General features: G+C 43.7%; 1 protein-coding gene across 3 annotated transcripts in view; it reads left to right on the top strand.

Annotated features, from left to right (window-relative positions):
• USP54 (ubiquitin specific peptidase 54) overlaps positions 1–15,826 on the top strand; it is a 250,748-nt gene that overhangs the window by 181,587 nt on the left and 53,335 nt on the right. For all 3 annotated transcript variants that reach the window (XM_074958441.1, XM_074958442.1, XM_074958443.1), the window contains 5 exons: positions 1,291–1,440; positions 3,500–3,668; positions 7,400–7,570; positions 11,643–11,774; positions 12,003–12,374. In XM_074958441.1, the coding sequence (XP_074814542.1) occupies positions 1,291–1,440; positions 3,500–3,668; positions 7,400–7,570; positions 11,643–11,774; positions 12,003–12,374 (994 nt within the window). The remainder of the gene's footprint in view (positions 1–1,290; positions 1,441–3,499; positions 3,669–7,399; positions 7,571–11,642; positions 11,775–12,002; positions 12,375–15,826) is intronic.

The following is a 15,826-nucleotide window of genomic DNA, read 5'->3' as shown; positions in this document are numbered from 1 at the left end:
TGCATATTTTAAAATGTTAATTCTAATAATTTTATATTCTTAATGTCACTTTAGGTGCTTGAAAATTGGAAGTGGCCCGAAAGTGCCAATTTTAGATCTGAATCCAAATGTTTCCCATTTTCAGGGGGATTTTCTGATTTTCATTTGCGTCAATTGCTTTTGAAAATAGCTGTCTATTTCCCTACCAATATTTGTGGTTTTTTTCCATTTGAACAATAGTTATTCCTGTCTGTGTTTGTAATGGAGCCAAAGTGTGTTATGTTTTTTTAAAAACTTGTTCCTAAGTAACCCCATCCAAGGATTTGGTCACAGCTATCTTATTTTAGAGATAACACAAGAGACTGGGAGATACTGGCTCATGTAGTATCTTAACTTTCTCAGTGACTGAATATGGTTATATTATATTGTAATTAGACTCTGGAGGTCAGTTCCTCTGAGACTTCAGCACTTAAATTTGGGGTCTAAACTGTTGGTGTGCCACATGATAGGAATTATCACTAGTTACTCACTTAACACTGAGAAACTAATTGAACTATTTGGCATGAATCTGCACTAAGTTGCAGATGCATCACCTGAGAACAGAATTTGGCCCTTAAAATGTAAAGTAGTAATGCATAGAAAAGTGACTCCAAAAGAGCTTTTTTGTGTGTCAGTGATTTCTAAATGAAATCTGGTCAATTTTAAAAGTCAACACAAATCAGTTTGGGATCTGAAAGCCAACACCTCCACCACTGATAGACTCTGGAGGCCTACTACTGCCCTCAGTTACACCTCTGCAAGGCCACTGGCTTCAGTATGTCCTTGCTAGAGCCAGAATAGACTTCAGCTCCTTCTTCCATACCAGAACGGTGTTGGCTGTGCAGTGCAGAGAAAGAGGTAAAGAGTAGCTTTTTAAAAGTCACTCAGTAAAGCCACAAGATGTAACAGAAAACATACAGGGAGTAGGCTTCTTGTTGAGAAAGAGAGTGCCATTTTTATTAATTTTCAGAACAGAAATACACTTTAAAGTCTAGCAGGGAATTACATCATTGATATAAATGCCTTCTTTACAAGGCAGTTGTGGGCTGTCAGGAAACATGGATTCGTTTCCACCTCTGCCAATGACTTGTATGACCGTGGACCAATCACTTAACCATTCTGTGCCTTAGTTTCTCCATCTGAAAAAATGGCATATAACACTTAATGCAGCTCTGTAAAGCATTTTTAGCTCTTCAAATGAAACACAGTATTTTAATGCACAGAATTTTATTATATAATTTTTTCTTCTCTCCTTTTCCTCACCCCTTGAAGCTCTTTTTCAGAGTAACTGATGACAGAGCAAAACAGTCAGAGCTGTATTTGGTGGGAATGATCTGTTACTACGGAAAACATTACTCCACCTTCTTCTTCCAAACGAAGATCCGCAAGTGGATGTACTTTGATGATGCCCATGTCAAAGAGGTAAGGAAATAGGAGATTATTTTTGTAAATGCTAAGAACTGTTTTGAGTATTGGTGAGAGTGTAGATCCATACTGCTTTCCAAAGATTTCCAGAAACTGTGTGTGTGTTCTCACACCTGAGGTCCTACTTAACTCCACTACTCCTAAAGATTTCTCTGAATGAACTAATGCTTTCTGTAAGTCCGATGGAGGAGATGCTTTCTCCAGAAGACATGATTTTGCAACAGAGGATAACCCATTTAAAATGGGAGAATCGTAAAGAAATAAAAATAAGGCCTAAGAGAGGAGAGAGGGTGAAGAGTCTGAGGGACCTGGAAGGGGAAAGGGAAGAACAAAAAAATGAGTGTTCAGGATCCTATTTCTTCTCCGTTCAAAGATGCCTTCTAGTTATATGATGGGAGGGTCCCCTTATCTACATTATTTTGATCTTCATGGTGTCACCTCAGACTGTTTTTTTTAATTCCCATTGACCTTTCTTTGATTTCTTGGTGCCTGCACTGCTGATGGCAAAAGTTGAAACAGCTGTGGACTTCTGTACAGCAGAGACCTGCATGGCAACCAGTACCAGGTAAACTGACAACTGTTCAGTGGTACCAGAAGGCCCAGAGGCCTTCTCTTTGGTTCTGTTTAATTGCCTGCCAGTCTTGCCTTTATGCTGTTGGTTGGAATCCTACAATTCACCTATGCCGTTGGATGTATTTCTCACCATCCCCCAGCCCCCCCGACAAATGGTGTTGCCATTGAGTCCCTTTTCCTAAGGTTCACAGTTGAAATATCTGGATGCCACTCCCCTCTAGTAGTTGTTTCCTGAGGCGCATTCTTCCCTCTCTTACCAGTGCCTTTTTTCTTTCTGCACCTAGGATGAAATGCTTGGCACCAAAGCCATCAGCACTGGGATCTTGGCACATGATTACTACATCTCATTATTTCGTTGGGCTTCATCTCATGCCCCTCCCCTTCTATTTCCCCTTGTCACAAAGGCACAAAAGTAACAAAGGAGAGCTTTCTTCCATAATCTCACCAAGCACAGTCTCTAAGGGAGAGCTATAAGCCTTCCACTTGTTCTTGGTCATGTTCCTCTGCAGTAAAACCTTGCTAAGGATAATATGGTGCTGCAACAGAATATCTGTGTAAGGAGCAGACCTGTTGGAGTAGATGTTCTGTGCATCTCTGGAAACCTGTACTAAAACACAGAGAAGTGTTTTCAAATGAATACTGGCTGCAAGAATTAAAGTCCAGCTCACCAAAACAGAAAATACAGTCATGCTGACCTTTCAGAAGAAGAAATGATTATACAGCAAAGTGTTTAACCTCTTGCATGCTGGATGAGTCTCCACCGAATGTTAGCTGTGATCTTAATTAATCCCAGTGCTGGAAATCTGTGGTTTGCGTGTTTTATTTTTTTTATTTAATGCATCTTGTAAATAATGATAGATTAATTGATAATCATTGGTACCAAAGCTATAACATTAAAAATGTGCCCTGATTTTGGTCAGTGAAGTGTTGGGAAATTTCATGTGGTAAAAAGTTTTTCTTAGCATGACTAAACTCTGAATGGGAAAGAATATTCATTTAAGCCTATATTCTAGCAAACATTAATTTTGTTTAACTATAAAACAGTAAATATGTTGATTATCAAAACAAGGCATAAACTGTTTCAGGTCTCTGCTGACACTGGGCTCCCGTCCAACTGGTATCACAAATTATGACAGCAGTATGGTGGCTGTCAGAAGAAGGCATGGAAATGTCAATTTTAATTAACATCTTTACTTTCAGTAACATTTCAGAGTTTGTAACAAGCATGAAATGCTTCAGCATGTGAATGTAGAGTGGGATTCTGGGTAGAATTAGTGCAGCTTTATTGTGATCACTTATCACTTGTCCCTTGTCACTTTGGGCATCAAGAATCTTTGGGGAGGGCGGGAAGGTGTGCAGGGAGTGTTACTTGATTGTACAGTGCAGCATATGAAGAGGTTAAGAACCAGTCTCCTGGTTTGCCTGAGAGAAATAAAAAGAAAAGCTAAGGCGTGTTCTTGTTCTTGTTGTTTTTTTAACTCAGATTGGTCCAAAATGGAAAGATGTTGTGACCAAGTGCATCAAGGGTCATTATCAGCCTTTGCTGCTGCTTTATGCAGATCCGAGAGGAACTCCAGTGTCGATTCAAGACTTGCCCTCTCAGGTGGATTTACAGCAGTATAGCAGGACTTGCTATGATAGCGAGGACTCAGGTAAACAATCTGAACTGTACACGCTTTATGCCAATCTCCATTGCAGCCGAACTGTTAGAAAAATTTTTCTTCGTTTTGGGTGCTGTTTTGCTAGCCAGGTCTCTGTCACTGATCAAAGCTGACCTGGAGTCCTGAGAAGGATCCTCAGTATTTTAACTCTTAAACCTTCCCTTCCAAACTACAGCTTCATAAATTACAAGTACATTCTCCTGCCTGAAGGGCTTGCTTTCAGGGCTTCTCTTTAAGACCAAATGTCAGCTGGGGAAGGTTTCCGTTAAATAATGCAATGAGCCATCCTCTTTTACTCCATCCAGGGCAGAATTCACTGTCTTTGGAGCATTCCCAGATTGTTACAGCCAGAATTTCAAGAGACAATATGCTATTGCCAAGGATGAGCCTGTAATTTTACTTTTTAAATGTATAAAGACAGTCTTCTATCCAAATGATTACAAAAAACCTACCTAATCATAAAACATTCAAAGTTTCTATCATTTTAAATATGTCTGGAAATTTGTCTTTTCTAAGTATATCTAGGAGAAAATACTGACACAAGAATATGGACACAGTATCAGATTTATCTAGTGATTGAATTCATAAAATTATCCTGAGTTTTTAACAGGAAAGAAACAGGAGCAGAGATGCACAAAACATAAGAGAAGGTGATCAATGCTTTTGACACAACATACAGAATGCATAAAGAGAGTGACTGCCAACATGAATCTCTTGGGGTTTAAATGAGGCATCCAACACAATACTGTCTCTTAAATATCCTTTATTATCCAGCAATATGGTACTGATATGATACACTAATGGATTAGGGAGAGAAAACACAGCACTGTCAGTGGTGTTCCATTGGATTGGAAGGATGTGGTCAAGTAAGATGCCTTCAGAGATGAGTTCTGAGTCTGCTCAATGTTTGAAATAATGATCACGAAGAGAAGGCTAATTTGTTAATTATGTGGATAAATTAGGACACTGAACAGACTGAAGTGAGATGAGGCTTCCTGTAAAGAAGAGGGAGTATAGACATTTTGAGAGGCACATTTTAAAAGCAATCAAGAAGAGAGATTGTGGTGGTGGATATAAACTGTACATGAGCTTACACTGTGGTAGTATTGCAAGGAAGGCTGATTCTATTCTTGGATATTTACAGAGACGCTAACCTGCATTTGGGAGGGCTTCATAGGTTGCCAAGAACAGCAGTCTGAGAGCAGGACCAGAAAAATGTCACCTTCCTCTCAGGAATTCAACCCATTCACATGATTAGGGCCTGTCTACACAACAATTAGACCACGGCAAGCTTGGTGTGAATCTACCCTGCAGTAGCCTGTTGCAGTGTAACTGTCCATGTGCATCCTGCTGAAGATGTAGAGAGCATCTGGGGCCTCTACTAACAGATTGTCATGACATCATATAATGAGGGGAATCTACCACGCACCCTAAAACCAGCAACATTCTAATCAGTACTAATGAAAGCATCACTCAACAATAGATTTTGTACACAGCCACTTAGGGCATGTTTTCACTAGCAACATTAGTAAAGCAGCAGTGCTTTAACGTGGCTGTGTAGTCGCGCCATCAGCGGTGGGAGAGAGCTCTCCCAGTGCTGTAAAAAAACCACCTCTACAAGTGGAATAGGTACCAGCACTGGTGCACTGTCTACACTAGCACTTTACAGCGCTGAAACTTGCAGCGCTCAGGGGTGTTTTTTTTCACACCCCTGAGCGAGAAAGTTGCAGTGCTGTAAAGTGCCAGTGTGGACGAGCCCTTAGTGTGTTGTCTCCAATTTCTAAGCAAGCTAATTGAGCACCTTGCAAAAAAGAGTCTCCAATGCCACCTGTTAGGTGCTAGTATCTCTGGCAAGTTTCAGGCCAGGACATGCTACAAAGACTGTTCTTGTCGTTCTGGTTGACCTCCAAGGGAAGTACATCCATACTCATTCTGTTGGATCTCTCTTCAGCATCTGATCTTATTGTATCCTGACCTGTTTCCAAGAAGCTTCAGAGCTGAATAGAAACATCCTAAAATGGTTCAGGTGTTTTCTTTCAAACTAAACGCAGAAGGTCATTATGAGCAACCTGTTCTTCCATTTCCAAAATCCTCACTGCTGAGTCCCACAAGGTTTGGTCCTCTCCCTCACGTTATTCAATATCTATATGAAGCTGTTGAGAGGGCTGGTGAGACCATACGGGTTGAGGTGCCAGCAGAATTTGGACGACATCGAGCTCTGCAACTCCTTTATGTCAAACAGCCACAGTATATCTCCCAGCTTTATCAATGCCTAGCTGAAATAAGCACGAAGCGCACTGGCTAAAGCTGAACCCAGACAAGCTGATATGGTGCTAGGAGAAAGAGAGGAATGCTTCAAAGAACTTGTCTCCTCTACAACATCAGTTAAAAATGAGTTTTTTCTTCCCTCTGATTAAATCAATCTGCCCATCTGTGACTGGCCATAAGATTGCACCCTATCCTTCAGGCTAATCATTGTATTTCATCATATCTAGGATTGAAGCCAGGCTCTTTGGAGAAAGCTTGAGGTGGTACAAAATGTTACAGATCTCTCTGTGCATAGTCAGAAAGCTCACTATGAATGCCTCCCTGTGAAAATTTGCTCTCTGTTTAATACAGAGTCCTTTTCAAGCTCCGTACCCTGATACTCAAAGCATTCCATGGGATTGGTCTCTAGCTAACCAAGATTTCCTTTCCTTTCATGACCATGATCTCCCACCACATTGCAGAGGAATAATGAAACTTTTAACCAGTAGGGGGAGGCTTGAGGGTCCAGAAGATAACTTTCACAGAAATTTTACATAGACTATTGGGTTTGCTCCCAGAAGAAATCAAAATGACCATGGAACTACATGCTTACAAAACTAAATAGAGAGCTCATGTGTTCAGTTTTTCTTTTCTTTAATTTTAATGTGCGCATGCATGTGTAGGTTGGTATGTTGTACATACACAACACCCTGTAAACTATCCAAAGTATTTTTCCTGCAGGCTGAGAGAAAAGGACAGAAAGAGTAATCTGTCTATATATTTTAAAGGGCTTAGTGACACGAGAAATGCCATACTCGATCAAACTTGTGGTCCATCTAGTGCAGGAACCTGTCTCCAACAGCAGCCAGCACCCAGTGCTTAAGAGGAAAGGTGCAAGATACCTTGCATTAGGCAGATGTGTCCTATTCCCTAATAGTTAGATTGGTTTAAACCCTGAAGCATGAAATTTAATATCTCTTTTAGAAAGTTCTTAGCATTAACTATTATAATTCTGGATATTCTTGTTATCCATATAAATCTTCAATTCTCTTAGAATCTTACTTAGTTTTTGGCCTCAGTGCAGTCCTGTGGCAATTAGTTCCACAGTTCAATTATGCTAATAGGCTTTTTAGTTAATAAAGAACAAAATCATCTTGAAATTAACTAATTTGTTGACAGTTCATGTGGAGATTGGTAAAGTTTTCATCATAGTCATATTTATGGAAAGTATATTTTTGACCTCTCCCATAGATGAAAAGGGGTTAGACTAGATGACATGAGTCTTCACCCAGTCAATTCCACCATCTTTGAATCTGTGAATATTGTGTAAGTGATTCTGCATATCTCTTTGTTCCTAAACCTGTTTCTTTGCTTCTGTTTAGTTTCCTCCATTCTGTTTCTGTTTTCTGTCATAATCTCTTCTGATCTGTATATCCCAAATAGAGGCTGACATTTGCCATTACTTCCTTCATTAGGGAGGGAGCCTTCCATCTCGAGTGACACCAGGACAGACTCCTCTACAGACAGCTATCCCTATAAACACTTACACCATGAGTCTGTGGTCAGTCACTTCTCTTCTGACTCGCAGGGGACAGTCATCTACAATGTGGAGAATGACACAGCTTCGCAAAGCAGCAGGGACACAGGTAGCAGACACCTTTGTGCTCATGTAGCCATTGTGAATCTGGGGATTACAGTAGAGCTCAGTTAAACAATATATGTTTAAATACAGCCCAGGGCATATTGGCATGGGGTGCTCTTTGAAGTGCTGGCATCTGGTGAATTATGGCCCTCAATCTATAGCATGGTGCAGCTGTACAAGCACTATTTCAAAACGTTGTCAGTGGTGGCATGTGCAAGTTCCTACATTCAAGAAGCTGAGGCTATATGGGAAGGGAGCCCACGCTACCGGGACCTGTATGTGGTCATCAGGGAGTTTCTGCTTAAAGCGGACAGCAGTGAGGATGAGTATCCATCTGCACTGTGGAAGGACAGAGGTCAGAGGATAGCTGTCTGCCTGTACTGTGAAGGCAAGTTGATGGGGATCTGGAGTTGGAGGAGAATCTGTTCTACGGAGGAAGCTGGGTGAGGGGTCTGGTGGGAGAATCTAATAGATAGGGTGGAGGTCTCAAGGTGTAGAGCTACCCTGTCAGCTGTGGCCTGTGCTTGTCACTAAGCATCCAGCCTGTGACCTGGCCAGTCTGTTCCTGAATGCAGCACAGAGCTTTGACATTAATTTCTAATAAAGGACTACACTAGTTAAAAGAGCGGAACTTTCCATATACCCAAAGGGTGACCTGTTAATAGTATATCTGTAAATGGAACTAATTTTGCGTGCACCAAACCCAATAGGTTTCACAAAGAGGGCATACCTGTTAAATGAACAGTTCCTTATTGCACCAAAATTTCTCCAAGCAGCACATTTTGGTGCTATTTCACTCAGCAAGTTCTTGCCCTCCTGTTTGTAACAGCATACATGTATCCATCTGTGGTTCAAATCTTTACTTACAGTTCAGACCAGACTGGGGGAAGGTATTTCTCACAATGAAGAACTGGACTTTGTGGAAGAGTAGATTTCAAACAGGGGTTCTTCGGTGCTCTTTGATTCCTTACTATGCATTCAGTAACTGGCACTCCAAGCCTTTGGCTCTGGATGGTTGATATATTTTGTATTTCCAGGTTAAATGTTTGGCAGCTAAGGCTGCCACAGTAGTCCTAGATGAGAGAGAAACAGATAGAAGGGGAAATGTAGGGCAAAATTTGATAATGATGAAAAACCAGAACTTATATTGATCTTCAGAGCAACAAAAAGCCTAGTTATCCTAAGATGCTGGGATATTATTTATATCCCAAAATGACACAGACGTAATTAGAGAGGCTCCTGCCCTGCAACAGTTACAGTCGAAGTAGACAGAAGAGGTGAGGGGTGGGAGAGGGAATGAAAATACACGAACAGATACAATTCAACGTTTATATTATTGATTTCATGATTTGTGTAGTGACTTTCTCCTTTTATTTCTTCTCATGCTAACTTTATCCCATGTTTTTCCTCCAGCTCTTACCCCTCACTTACTGCCTAATTCAAACCTGCCTCCTCTTTCCTGATCTAGTCTTCAGCTATATTCAGTCCCTGACTATTAGCTAATCCCTACTTGGTCATCCCCCTTTGTCTTCTCCGTCCTCCCTCCCTCCCTCCCTACTCAAGTCTTCCCCCAAAAAAAGTTAATCTCCCAGCCTCACGCAACAGCTCAGCCATCAAATGCTGACTCCTGGGGCTGTAAAGGAGCCATTCCATCGCTCCTGTCAACTGCGACTGCTATTGAATCAGTCTGGGAGAAAGCTGGATTCTTCATTAATGGCCACTTCCCCCACTTCTCCACCCCAGAATTCTGTGGACCCCATCCCACATCGCCCTCCTGGGACGGAAGACAATTGGGGCCATGTGCCCTCAAACACCTGGGTACATCAGGATGGGTATGGGTGGGGCTCACTGAGTGGTTGAGCTAGCCCTCTGCCACTTCTGGCAGCCAATGCTGTCGAGCTAAATAATGCGTGAATTCTAACTCCTCTACTCAAACTCCTAAGATCACATTGGGATCTGTCTCAAGTGATTTGGTTTCATTCCCTTCTCTAACCCCATGCTCCCAGCCTTTGTGGCTATAAAGATAATTTTCATGGACATGACTGCCTATTAATCCATATGATTGCTTGAATGTGAGGCATCTAGTATGTAAAAATACACTTCAAGGGGCAGATTTTGCATATGTTTGTTGAGAAATGTTGTTTTGCTTAGGAGAAATCTTGTTTTGTTAATTTAGTGAATTCAGCAAAATTAATGAAAGGTGCTAGATTGACAGCTCTGGAGACTGAAATTCACAGCCCAGGTACAGCGTGCGTGCAGATACTGCAAACTTTCTCCATGCTGCCTCACTAGTGGACTTTGTCGCTGGTCTGGAAGGACCATGGTTAGGGCGACAAGGTAATTCAGGCTCCATGCTCATTTAGTACTTGGCGCCTCTGCTGAGACTGTGGCACATACTGTCCATACTGTGATCTTGTCCAAAGTATGGATGGAAATATAGGAGAGTATTGTTAAAGCTGTCAACCTCCCAATCCAGTAATTGTGCTAATTGTGCATTTTAGGACTTGATAATATTAAATATTCTTGCCATGTCTAAGAGACCCAACTCTAGCAGCAGTGGTACTCTTTAAATAGCTGCTGTGACAACACTGGAAATGCCCTAACCTACCATTGCTATCAGAATGGAAGAAATTTTTTTTAAAGCTAGCTAAAGAAATTGTGCACTCTGAATGCAATATGGCCTTCTTTTATCACCATGGTAACTGCTACAAGATATCTTCAGTCTTTACAGACTGACAGAATACCATTATGTGCCTGCTGTCATCCAAAGCTCATGTTGTGAAAGAGTGAGTTCCCCCAAACCCACTTCATGACATCTTTCCTGCTCAGGCACCTAATTTACCTACCACTCCCCCCAATCTTCCCTCCGGACGCCTCTCTTGTTCTTTCCTTATTTCCCCACTTCCATATATATTGCCTCTTTCTAAAGAGTACCGATTACAAAATCACTCTCTTCCTTGGCTTCACAGACAAATTGAAACACAGGATGTTTCAATCTCATTAGCCTCTGTTTGAGTGGGTTGCCCTTGCATGCACACTGTCACATCTTTATTTGTTGATGTAGCACCTCTACCTAAAAAGCAAATTCTCCTTTTGCTTTAATATGTTTTTTGAATTTTGATATTATTTATTTTAAAAGATGAATTCAAAAAGCTAATTGTAATGGCAAGATCTGCGACATGGGTTCTCTGGAGAGGAATTGGATTGGGACCATCAGCTCCTCCCACAAAGGCCATTGAACAGTTGTCAGGGAATTGGAATTTTCATTCACTACACCTATGCCAGATTGAAGTTGATGGTGGAAAGGCTGGATCTCCTTCCCAAACTCCATCTTTGTCCTGCCCCTCTGCTTGGGAGCAGTCCTGATTTGGAATGGGACTGCTCATGTGAGTAAAGTCACACACATGCATGTGTTTGCAGATTTGGGGTCTTAGACTTGTAGGAACCACAAAGCTGAGTGCTTACACACTTGTAACCATTATTGGTAATCTCACTTCAAGGGATTTCGAACTTAATTTAAAAAATTATTGTGGTCATTAGCTTGGTAGTAAATTGGTCTGAGGATAAGGCACTCTTACCAAAGGGCAAACCCTTACAGGGAAAATCTGTGCTAAATTGTGAACAAATATTTTCTAACTCAGTTGATGCAAAGAAAAGATTTGTGTGTAGTGAGCAAAAGAGAATTTGTGTGGAGAATAAAATCAAACTAGCCATGTTTGTTTAAGAGCTGTGTGTGTTTAAGAGTACGAGAGCTGCTGGAGTGTTGGTATTGCAAGATAATGGTGTCCCTGGAGCATTACGAGGCAAGGCACAACCAACTGCTTCCCATCTCTGTGGATGATCTATCTCATTTAACACAGTCCCTGGAGTTGCTTTGTGCCTCTTTTGTGACTATTTTTATAAACTTTTAGATACAAATTATTTAAAGCAAATGACTTTGATTACTAGAAGCTGCCAGTTAGCATTGGAGTGTCTGTGCAGTTCAGGAAGAGTGAGAAGGGCCTACTATTCTTAGATTGTTGAACAACCAATCCAAAGACTCTTGCCATCTAAACTGTGTTCTCTTATTCTTTCAGGACACTTGACCGACAGTGAATGTAATCAGAGGCATATTTCCAAAAAGAGCTCACTGACTGACCGCAAGAGGAGTTCTAGCCGGTCTCGGCGAAAAGGGGATGAGATACAGTCATCAGGATACCATAGTGAAGGCAAGAGGCATTGTTTTAATTTCTTCATCACTCTCTCTGTACGTATTTTTGTGATTCTTTGTGTGTATGTGCACCTCCCTTGCTGTGTGTCTCCCTGTCTGTGTTTTTGGTCTATCTTGCCTTTGCTAATTTTCCTTTGTATGGCTTCAGAAAGATGCTGTGAATAGTGCTACCAATTTAAAATGAAGTTATTTTTATTCCTCCTGCCTTCTCCTTTGTATACTGCAGGGGAAACATTGAAGGAGAAACAAGCCCCCAGAACTGCCCCTAAGCCATCCAGCAGCACCAGCAGACTTAGAGAGTTTAAAGAGACAGTCAGCAATATAATCCACAACCGACCAGCCCAGACCAACCAAGGCTCTCCTTGTGGAGGGAGTGTTGCAGGTCAGTCAAAGATACGACGCCCCAGGAACTTGCCTGTGCATTCTCGCGACTGGGAAATGGAGAGTACCAGCAGTGAATCCAAATCCAGTTCATCTAGCAAGTACCGTCCAACCTGGAGACCCAAAAGGGAATCACTGAACATAGACAGCATCTTCAGTAAAGACAAGAGGAACCATTGTGGCTACACGCAGCTCAGCTCCTTCTCTGAAGATGCAGGTGAGGGCGTGGGGAAGAGATATATGTTGTTGGGTTGTAACTGGAAGAATACAGTTAGGTGCAGAATTAATCATAACCCTCAACTGCTGTATGGAAACTATGTAGTGGCAGTTCCAAACTTTGTCACACTCTTGAGCACACTCCCATCTTTTTCACACTAGTTGCTTTGGCAATGGTGAGGAGTGCATATGAAGTTTGTGTATATGTATGCACTGTGCAATGTATTTTTGTTCTCCAGTCTGGTATTCTGTTAAATTCCATTCCTGTGGAAGCAAAGACGAGAAGCACTGTTGTGTATACTGCTGAAACAGAGCCTGGACTAGGCTGCTGGGCAATTAAGAATTTGCATTGCGGGATGTTCTCATGCATTGGTCTCAAACGTGTGCCCCAGCACTGGCCTGCTCCCTCTGACCGGTGTATATATTCTGCGCCCTCTGTCCTCCTCTTGCTAATCACAGCATATGCAGCATGATTTCTCGGACTAGAGAATGAAAGAGTTCCCCTTGCTAGCTACCATTCCCTATTCTGAGTGCCTGTCATGAGCCTTAGCACCCAAACCATAGTTTACCTGGACCTGCCTCAATCTGCACCTGTAGATGGAGGCCAAAGCCCAGCTCTGCACTGCTTTGGGTAGGGAAGTCTCTGTTTGGAAACAAGAGCCCCTGACATCCACAGGTCCTTCCCCTGCTCTGAGAATGCAACAGAGATCCATGCAGCTTTATTGTTGTGTTCACCATCCAGTTAGGGGAGAGAAATCCCCTAAACCCTACAAAGGTACTGCAGATCAGACACCTTCTGGTGCTGTTCCCCGGGGCCCATAAATGGCTGGAGCTGCTGAGTTCCAATTCATGGTTGGGAGATGAGTGGGGGAGAGAATGCGTGTTGGCAATGTTCGGGTTGTGTTGATGGAGGACCAAGGTATTGTTGGGGAAACCTGAGGGGGATGAGAGGAGAGAGAAATGGAGGAAATTGCTGGGGAGAATCTAGAAGTTAGAGGATTGGAAGGGATGAAGCAATCATGGGAATGAGGAAGGAGAAAACTTGAGGAAGGAGGGAGAGAACATTACTCATGGAAAGGATGGAAAAGGGTCATGAGGGGAACCAACCAAAGGCAAGTAGGAATGCACATTAAAATCAGAAAGAGGATAACACTAAAATATGAAGGATTAGGAAAAGAAGCATAATGAGTTATAGTAAAAAATGTAATCAAAATCTGAATGCCAAAATTCTAAAATAGATTTCATATAATGTAATGCACAGTACCACAAGGAGCTAGAGCAGCAGAGAATGGAGAATCAAAACAAAATCCTTGCTCCAAAGATCTTACTATCTAATGCACAAGTGGGTACTAGTACACAAAACAGTTATGTGGACAAATGCAGAGAGTTATGGAGAAGGAGAGATTCTTTGAGGAGTGTCCCTGTGGGTGCTCCACTTAAGGTGTCTTGATGCCCTGTGCTTGTAATCAGAGATTTGTGGTAGCAGTACCCGGTTGGGCCACGCACGCGCCGCTCCAAGCGGTTACATAGCAGTGCACAGCCAACAGTTCCCCAGTTCCTTTTCTGCCACGTTTAGCTTGTGTCTGAGCAATCAGCAGGGTCCTCTCTTACCTCAGATAGTTCGTAGTTCCTCTTTGAGTGATTACTCATGTCAATTCCATTCTAGGTGTGTGCTCACCCACATGTGCTGTCGTCAGAGACTTTTGCCTTAGTGGTATCCGTAGGGCTGGCTGTGGCGCTCTTTGGAGTGCGGCACTCATGCGGTGGTATATCAGGCGCTTCCGGCCCTACACCCTCTCAGTTCCTTCTTAACACCAGTGGTGGTTAGTCAGCACACCTTCCTTCGCTTAGCAAGTGCTAGTGTTTTTTTTCTCCTACAAACTTCATACCTTAAAGCCTTTTGTAAATAGTTTGTGAATAGTGTTAGTTAAGTTGTTGTTAAGTGTAGTTAGTTAGGGTTCCAGTGGGGACTTTGCCCCAGGCGGGGCATGCCCCGGTCTCCTGGGTTTAAGCCCTGCTCAGATTGCAACAGGGCGTATGCCTGTTAGTGACCTCCATAGCAGCTGTCTTAAGTGCTTGGGGGCGTCACACATTAAGGATCGGTACCAGATCTGTAAGAGCTTTTGGCCTTGAGCCCAAAAGGAGCAGGATATTCGTCTCAGGGCCCTCCTGATGCAGTCTGCCCTTCGCCTGGATTCTGAGCCGTCATGACAGGTCGCACCGAGCGCCTCGGCCTCCATGCACAGTGCACCGCCAACACCTGTTTCCTCCCAGCACCGAGCATCATTGCTGGTGCCGAAAAGGAAAACAAAAAAGTGCAGCTCCCCGGCTCCAGGCAAAAAGGGCCAAGGGACCCAGGCCTAGCAGCCAGGCTACTCCAGAGCCACATCCTCATGCCTCCCCAGTTGGAGCCCCCCAGTCCCCTCAAAGGTCCGTCACCAACTCCTGGGAGCGGTATGGGACCCATGCCGCTGCCAGCATTGTCATCCTCCCAGGCGCAGAGAAAGCACATGTCTCCACCTGCTCCGATGATGACTCTGGTGCCACAGGACTCTGCTAAGGCTCCCCAAGAAGGCAAGCCAGCCGCCAAGACCCTTCAAGGGGCAGGGGAACACTGCTGGTCACCGGAGAGGAGGCAACGTTCCTGTTCGCCGCACCGAGGATCCGAGACTCGAGGCTCTGAGACTTGCCATTGGTCACTCAGACTAGCATCCAGTTTCCCTCAGTGTCACTCACCTGTATGGGGTCGATAGTTCCCATACTATTCCTGGCACCAGTCATCCTCCCATCAGTTGTCTTCTCAATGTCAGTCTCGATCGTTGGCACACTGGGAGCGTTCCTCGTCTCGGCACCGGTCTCCCTGTCACGGGTACCTATCTCCCTGGTACTAACACCAGTCTCCCTCGTCTGGTCATTGGTCGCCGGTAGCCATGACCAGTAAACAAGCCCAGGCATTGACAGCCCTCCCCTGGTCGCAGGAAGGTGATTCCTCCTGCACGGAGGGCAAGTTTAGCCCATTGCCCAGGCCCCACTGGCGGGATTGGGCACTGGAACCCACACCGTCATCTGCGGCACCGCAGCGGCATCACGGCCAGTGGCCAGCGCAGTGGCCTTATTAGAGCGCGTGGAATGTATCAGTCAAAACGATCCCCCCTTTGCAGTGCTCTTTGTTCGCCGCGTCAGAACTCTGGTCGGCAGCACCAATGGCACCAGGCTCAGTGCCAGAGGGCCATTCGGAGGTCACAGTGGAAGAGCCTGTGCCCAGCCCTAAGCCTCCCTCTCCAGCAGTAGTTGAAACCCCTGGGACCTCTCCCAGTGGTCCAATCTTCCTCATCAGCCCTGCACGAGGCAGTCACAGGACCTTCAAGAGCTAGCCTGCCAGATGATTTCAAGGAACATCGGCACTACTTCGGTGTGTAGCCGAGAATTTAGGGCTGGAGGTGCAGGAAATGG

Source organism: Natator depressus, chromosome 7, assembly GCF_965152275.1.
Source record: "Natator depressus isolate rNatDep1 chromosome 7, rNatDep2.hap1, whole genome shotgun sequence".
Classification (NCBI taxonomy): Eukaryota; Metazoa; Chordata; order Testudines; family Cheloniidae; genus Natator; species Natator depressus.
The sequence above is the reverse complement of the archived record's forward strand: the minus strand, read 5'-3'. Positions and strand labels throughout refer to the sequence as shown.